This window comes from Ceratotherium simum, chromosome 12 (genome assembly GCF_057802395.1).
Source record: "Ceratotherium simum simum isolate JZ-2026a chromosome 12, ASM5780239v1, whole genome shotgun sequence".
Lineage (NCBI taxonomy): Eukaryota > Metazoa > Chordata > Mammalia > Perissodactyla > Rhinocerotidae > Ceratotherium > Ceratotherium simum.
Genome location: NC_141911.1, coordinates 11,900,804 through 11,908,672, shown reverse-complemented (window position 1 = coordinate 11,908,672; position 7,869 = coordinate 11,900,804). Strand labels below are relative to the sequence as shown.

Sequence of the window (7,869 nt, the reverse complement as noted above, 5' to 3'; positions counted from 1 at the left end):
ACTCCACGCAAATGGCAATGAAAAGAGGGGCCGGCCCAGTGGCTTAGCGGTTAGGTGTTTGTGCTCCACTGTTGGCGGCCCGGGTTAGGATCCCGGGTGCGCGCTGACACGCCGCTTCTACAGCCATGCTGGGGCCGCATCCCACATGCAGCAACTAGAAGGATGTGCAGCTATGACATACAACTATCTACTGGTGCATTGGGGGAAAAAAGATAAATAAATTAAATTAAAAAAAGAAACCTGGGGTAGCAATACTCATATCAGACAAAATAGACTTTAAAACAAAAACTGTAAAAAGAGACAAAGAAGGGCACTACATAATGATCAAGGGAACAATCCAACAAGAGGATATAACACTTGTTAATATCTATGCACCCAATGTAGGAGCAACTAAATATATAAAGCAATTATTAACAGACATAAAAAGAGAGACAGACAGTAACACAATAATAGTAGGGGACTTGAACACTCCACTTACACCAATGGATAGATCATCCAAACAGAAGATCAACAAGGAAACATTGGCCTTAAGTGACGCACTAGAACAGATGGACCTAGTAGATAAATATAGAGCATTCCACCCAAAAACTGAAGAATACACTTTCTTTTCAAACGCACATGGAACATTCTCCAGGATTGATCACATATTAGGCCAAAAAACAAGTCTACATAAATTTAAGAAGATTGAAATAATATAAAGCATCTTTTCTGACCACAATGGTATGAAACTAGAAATCAACTATAGGAAGAAAATCAGAAAAGCCACATATACATGGAGATTAAACAAAATGCTACTGAACAACAATTGGGTCAACAAAGAAATCAAAGGAGAAATCAAAAAATACCTGGAGAAAAATGAAAATGAAAATACGACATGCCAGAATTTATGGGATACAGCAAAAGCGGTTCTAAGAGGGAAGTTTATAGCAATACAGGCCTATCTCAACAAACAAGAAAAATCTCAAATAAACAATCTAACAATGCACCTAAAGGAACTGGAAAAAGAAGAACAAACATAGCCCAAAATCAGTAGAAGAAGGGAAATAATAAAAATCAGAGCAGAAATAAATGAAATAGAGACTAAAAAAACAATAGAAAAAATTAATAAAACCAAGAGCTGGTTCTTCGAAAAGATCAACAAAATTGACAAACCTTTAGCTAGACTCACCAAGAAAAAAAGAGAGAAGGCTCAAATAAGTAAAATCAGAAATGAAAGAGGAGAAATTACAACAGACACCTCAGAAATACAAAAGATTATAAGAGAATACTATGAAAAGCTATATGCCAACAAATTGGACAATCTGGATGAAATGGATAAATTCCTAGAATCATACAACCTTCCAAAACTGGATCAAGAAGAAATATAGAATTTGAATAGATCAATCACCAATAAGGAAACCGAAACAGTAATCAAAAACCTCCCCAAAAATAAAAGTCCAGGACCAGACGGCTTCCCTGGTGAATTCTACCAAACATTCAAAGAAGACTTAATACCTATCCTTCTCAAACTCTTCCAAAAACTTGAGGAGTGGGGGAAGCTCCCTAACTCATTCTACGAAGCCGACATTACCCTGATACCAAAACCAGACAAGGACAACACAAAAAAAGAAAATTACAGGCCAATATCACTGATGAACATTGATGCAAAAATCCTCAACAAAATACTAGCAAATTGCATATAACAATACATTAAAAAGATTATACACCATGATCAAGTGGGATTTATTCCAGGTATGCAGGGATGGTTCAACATTCGCAAATCAATCAATGCAATACACCACATTAATAAAATGAAGAATAAAAATCACATGATCGTCTCAATAGATGTAGAGAAAACATTTGACAAGATACAGCATCCATTTATGATAAAAACTCTGAATAAAATGGGTATAGAAGGAAAGTACCTCAACATAATAAAGGCCATATATGACAAACCCACAGCTAACATCATCCTTAATGGTGAAAAACTGAAAGCTATCCCTCTAAGAACAGGAACCAGACAAGGATGCCCACTCTCACCACTCCTATTTAACATAGTACTGGAAGTCCTAGCCAGAGCAATCAGGCAATAAAAAGGAATAAAAGGGATCCAAATTGGAAAGGAAGAAGTGAAACTCTCACTATTTGCAGATGACATGATTTTATATATAGAAAACCCTAAAGAATCCACCAAAAAACTTTTAGAAGTAATAAACGAATACGGTAAAGTTGCAGGATACAAAATCAACATACAAAAATCAGTTGCATTTCTATACACTAACAACAAAGTAGCAGAAAGAGAAATTAAGAATACAATCCCATTTACAATCGCAACAAAAAGAATAAAATACCTAGGAATAAACTTAACCAAAGAGGTGAAAGAGCTGTACACCGAAAACTATAAAACATTGCTGAAAGAAATTGAAGAAGACACAAAGAAATGGAAAGATATTCCGTGCTCTTGGATTGGAAGAATTAACATAGTTAAGATGTCCATACTTTCTAAAGCAATCTATAGATTCAATGCAATCCCTATCAAAGTTCCAACAACATTTTTCACAGAAATAGAACAAAGAATCCTAAAATTTATATGGAACAACAAAAGACCCCGAATAGCTAAAGGAATCCTGAGAAAAAAGAACAAATCACACTCCCTGATTTCAAAATATACTACAAAGCTATAGTAACCAAAACAGTATGGTACTGGCACAAAAACAGACACACAAATCAATGGAATAGAATCAAAAGCCCAGAAATAAACCCACACATCTGTGGACAGCTAATCTTCGACAAAGGAGCCAAGAACATACAATGGAGAAAAGAAAGTCTCTTCAACAAATGGTGTTGGGAAAACTGGACAGCCACATGCAAAAAAATGAAAGTAGACCCTTACCTTACACCATACACAAAAATTAACTCAAAATGGATTAAAGACTTGAATGTAAGACCTGAAACTATGAAACTTCTAGAAGAAAACATAGGCAGTACGCTCTTCGACATCGGTCTTAGCAACATATTTTCAAGCATCATGTCTGACCAGGCAAGAGAAACAATAGAAAAAATAAACAAATGAGACTACATCAAACTAAAAAACTTCTGCACAGCAAAGGAAACCATCAACAAAACGAAAAGACAACCTAACAATTGAGAGAAGATATTTGCAAACCATACATCTGATAAGGGGTTAATCTCCAAAATATACAAAGAACTCATGCATCTCAACAACAAAAAAACTAACGACCCAATTAAAAAATGGGCAAAAGACCTGAAAAGACATTTCTCCAAAGAAGATATACAGATGGCCAACAGGCACATGAAAAGATGTTCAACATCATTAACTATCAGGGAAATGCAAATCAAAACTACAATGAGATATCACCTCACGCCCGTAAGAATGGCTATAATTAACAAGACAGGAAACAACGTGTGTTGGAGAGGATGTGGAGAGAAGGGAACTCGCGTACACTGCTGGTGGGAGTGCAAACTGGTGCAGCCACTATGGAAAACAGTTTGGAGAGTCCTCAAAAAATTAAGGCTAGAACTACCATATGATCCAGCTATTCCACTGCTGGGTATTTATCCAAAGAACTTGAAAACACCAATGTGTAAAGATACATGCACCCCTGAGTTCATTGCAGCGTTATTCACAATAGCCAAGACTTGGAAGCAACCTAAGTGCCCACCAAGGGACGAATGGATAAAGAAGATGTGGTATATGTACAGAATGGAATACTACTCAGCCATAAGAAACAATGAAATCCAGCCATTTGTGACAACATGGATGGACCTTGAGGGTATTATGCAAAGTGAAATAAGTCAGAGGGAGAAGGTCAAATACCGTATGATCTCCTTCATTAAGTAGTAGATAATAACAACAACAAACAAACACATAGAGACAGAGATTGGATTGGTGGTTACCAGAGGGAAAGGGGGGAGGGAGGAGGGCGACAGGGATAATTCAGCACATGTGTGTGGTGATGGGTTGTAATTAGTATTTGCGTGGTGAACATGATGTAATCTATGCCGAAATAGAAGTATAATGATGTACACCTGAAATTTATACAGTGTTATAAACCAATGTTACTGCAATAAACAAAAAATTTAAAAAATAGAGAAAATTTTAAAAAAAAAGCACTCTTACAATGCACCTTTTGAGAAGAGGAAGCTAAAGCTCAGAGATGCTAAATAATTTATCCAAGGGCATGTGACGGCAAAATGGAGCGTAACCAATAAAAGTATGCTCTACCGCCACTTTACAGACTCAGAATCCTACAGCCTGGGGACACCTGGGTACAAGCCTGCCTCAAGGGGAAAGAATAAAACCAAAGTTAGTCTCTTCTCAACTCTCGGTCCTCCACCACCACTCCAGGGGAGACAGACCTAATGACCCTTCCCCAGAGCTGCCTCCCTGTAGCTCCAGGGAAGCCCTGTCCTGCTCCATTCGTAACACTGGGCATCCAACCTTGAACACAGCCTTGGACTGGCTCTTCCTGTGAGAAACCAGGAGAGAGTTCCAACCCACCCACTCCAACAAGAGAACCTGTCCCAGAACCCTCAAACTTCCCAAATTCTAGCCAACATTTCATACCAGCCATTTGGAAAACAAAACCCTTCAGTGAATTTTTCTGGGGGAAAGATTCCCTGCAGCACCTGCCTCCACCTAGGTGAGTGAATCTGCCACCCAAAGAGAAGGCTGTCCCTTCTCCACTATGTCTGAGCACCTACAACTCTTACTCAGCCCAGCAGTTGACACTTTGAGACCCCTTGTTTCTTAGGACACCGCAAGTTCTTGCTCACATCCTTTCTGGCCTTAAATTAAGCCTGTGTTTTCTACCATCGCTTCTCTGGGCTCCTGTGTTCTCAGTGGGACTCCAAAGGGAAGGAGAAACAAAGTCATTGCTTTCCCTGCCATTTTCCTATCAGTATACATTTGCAGTTGTAGGGAAAGTGTCTGGGCCTGCGCATGAGGATGCCTGGTCTCTGCTCCTGCTCTGCCTTGACTGAATCCCTTCTTCTCCGATGATTTGTAGAAGAGGAAGTAGCAAGGAATGGCCCAGGGACTCTTTTAACCCTAACCCTGAAGATGCCCTTCCAGGTAGAATGAGGCCAGTGTCCAGCCCCACCCAGCCTCACCCAGCTCTATAAAGGCAGCCACCCCCAGGAAGTTCCAGCTCTGTGCCCTCCTCAGCAATGAAGCTCTGTCTCTCTGGGTTATTCTTCCTCCTGGTGATCTCACTGCCTTCAGGTAAGACGATGGGTACAGGTCTGACCATGAAAGTGGGGGTCTTCCGAGGACTGAAGCACTTAAAAACCCCATGAGTATAAGCCCAGTAGGGGGACATTAATATCAAATGGACAAGCAGGCTAGGGATGGGATGTGGGTTAGTGGCCATCAGCCCCCACCCTGCTCATCTGTTGCAACATCCTGAAGGTCTGCCAGACCTGGAGAGAGGGGAGCCAATTGCATTGAAGGCATATCACTGTTCAGCTATCCAAACTCCTATTTCCCCTCAACTTCCTCTGATCAGCCGTAGACGGGCGGCCCTTGCTGAAATGTGATAGGAGGTAAAAGGATAGGGGACAGAAGGTAAATCACAGAATGATAAGCCATCCACCAGGAAGAAAGGAGAGGCCTAGGATTTCTCCCAGCCTCTTAAAGACTGATTTTTCTTTTCCGTGTTTTTTTTCCTTCAGTGAATGGTTTGTTTGGAAATGATGGAGTAGAACTTCGTGTTTGCACTACACTTGGTGGCAGATGTTTTTTCGGTTGTAAAATGGGATGGGCATGGGTGGCATACTGTCACAACGTACTGTCTTGTTGCATAGAAATGAAGAAAAATAAACCCCCGGCAGCCCTACTGCCATGACCCTCGCCTCATGGGTCCAATTAAAAGGATACATGAATGGCCAAAAGGACACAATCCTCAACCTGTGTGTAAGGATCATTAATGAGCCATGGGTAGCAAATGGGGGCCAGCTTCTGACAAATTTACTGGCAAAATCCCAGTATGTATCTTCTATGTATCTACCCAAATGTATCTCCTATTCTTTTTTCTGCCCTCCCATCTCCAATCGCTAATTCCTATTTCAAATTCAAATTCAATTGATTAATACACGACCACTGGCCCAAGAATATGCCGTATCCTGAGGCTAATAATAATAGATTACCATGTGCCAGTCACACTTTTAAGTGGATTACGTATGCTAAGTCACTTAACCTTCACAACAAGATCTGTGATTTCTCCTGTTTTTTCAGATGAAGAAACTTTTCAAAGGTCATACAACCAGTAAGAGTTAGTTAGCACTGGCTTTGAACCCAGACAGTCTTGATCCAGCGTCTTTCCTGTTAAGCTGTACCACCTCTCAATTACTAAGAATAGGAATCTAGCTGCAAGTTTTGATTGTAGATTGTAGTCCAATGAGGAGTCAAGAATCCAACTAGGCCCATGGAATAGCAAGCCCCTCAAAACTCTTCCTATGGCTTAAAGCCATAATGCTCTTGGTTGCTAAGTTGTGTTTGCGACTCTACTCAGTGGCTCTGATGATTCAAGACCAGTGTTGTCCTAAGATTCCACATATCAAACATCGCTGCCCTCACCACTGCAGTGGAAGCAATGGGCCGTACATACCCACACGACACTTCCAACTGTCTGCAGGGCAGTGTTGTTCCAGCAGCACTTTCTCACCACCCCTCCAGTGTCCCCACGCAGGGACAGAGGTCACAGATCTTCAAGACCCTTGTCATTATCTGCTCAGAAAAAAAGAACAGCAGCTGAGCTTCAGGGTTTCCCTTCTCCAAGGATGTGCCTGAAGGAAACACATCTGAATATCTGCACTGGAATGCTAAGCAGGCTCCATTCTCCCAGAAGACCTGCCTGCTCAGACTCCATACCTCCAATCTTCAACATTCAGCAAAAAAGAAAAACCAGGAATCTTCACTAGTCCATGGGGCTAGCCTCCCAGCGCTTTTATATTTTAGCTGGTCCTTTTGATTCTGTCTAGAGAGGTTCTGTGGTGTTGGGATGCCCGTATAATCTAACTTAAACTCACTCCCTAACCAAAAGAAAGAGAGAGGTGGTACAAAAGCTCGCAAAGTAATATAAATGCAATGAAATTGACATAAAAACAGAAAAGAAAAAGAGAAAACCCAGTGAAGGGAAAAAGCAAATATTCTTTCACCAGATTTCAAAAGGGTCCACAACCCAAAAAGAAGGCTAAACATTCCTACCCTTTTCTTGTGGTTCCTAAGGCCATGATTACACCAGCCTGGGGTGAGGTACTGCTCTACCTTTGACAGGCATGCAAGAAGAGACACAGGACACTGTCTTTGATTTTCTGCAGCTCAACTTAGATAAGACTGGAACATTCAAAGTGATTCTTGCTAAAAACCCACATCTGAAATTACTGAATTATCACACATAAAAGCCATTATGTGTTCACCTTGTGGCTCCATGGGTGTAGCCTTAGAAGTAGTGGCCACGGCCATCCCCTCTGAGGAAGCCAAAGGTGCCAATTGGCTAGGTTCCAGTACATAAAGGGAAAGGCTGTGCCACATAAAAGCCATTATGTGTTCACCTTGTGGCTCCATGGGTGTAGCCTTAGAAGTAGTGGCCACGGCCATCCCCTCTGAGGAAGCCAAAGGTGCCAATTGGCTAGGTTCCAGTACATAAAGGGAAAGGCTGTGCCACCCTTGGGGAAGGGCATTGAAGACAAGCAGCACCCCCAACCCCTAACTTACATGCACTATGAAGCCAGCACAGCGGTGGCAGTGGGAATCAGAATAGGCATCCACACATACAAAGGGAAAGCAGATCTCAGGAACAGAATCAAACCCAGTTCCCCAACACCATCACCTTACTGTAAAATTCTTCTTCCAGAATCAAACTTGAA

At 41.2% G+C, this 7,869-nt stretch overlaps 1 protein-coding gene across 1 annotated transcript; it reads left to right on the top strand.

Annotated features, from left to right (window-relative positions):
- Positions 1-5,169: 5,169 nt before the first annotated feature.
- Positions 5,170-5,846, top strand: DEFB136 (defensin beta 136). The gene is made up of 2 exons (XM_087437229.1): positions 5,170-5,224; positions 5,674-5,846. The coding sequence occupies exons 1-2, from the start codon at positions 5,170-5,172 to the stop codon at positions 5,844-5,846; spliced, it is 228 nt and encodes a 75-aa protein (XP_087293355.1).
- Positions 5,847-7,869: the final 2,023 nt, after the last annotated feature.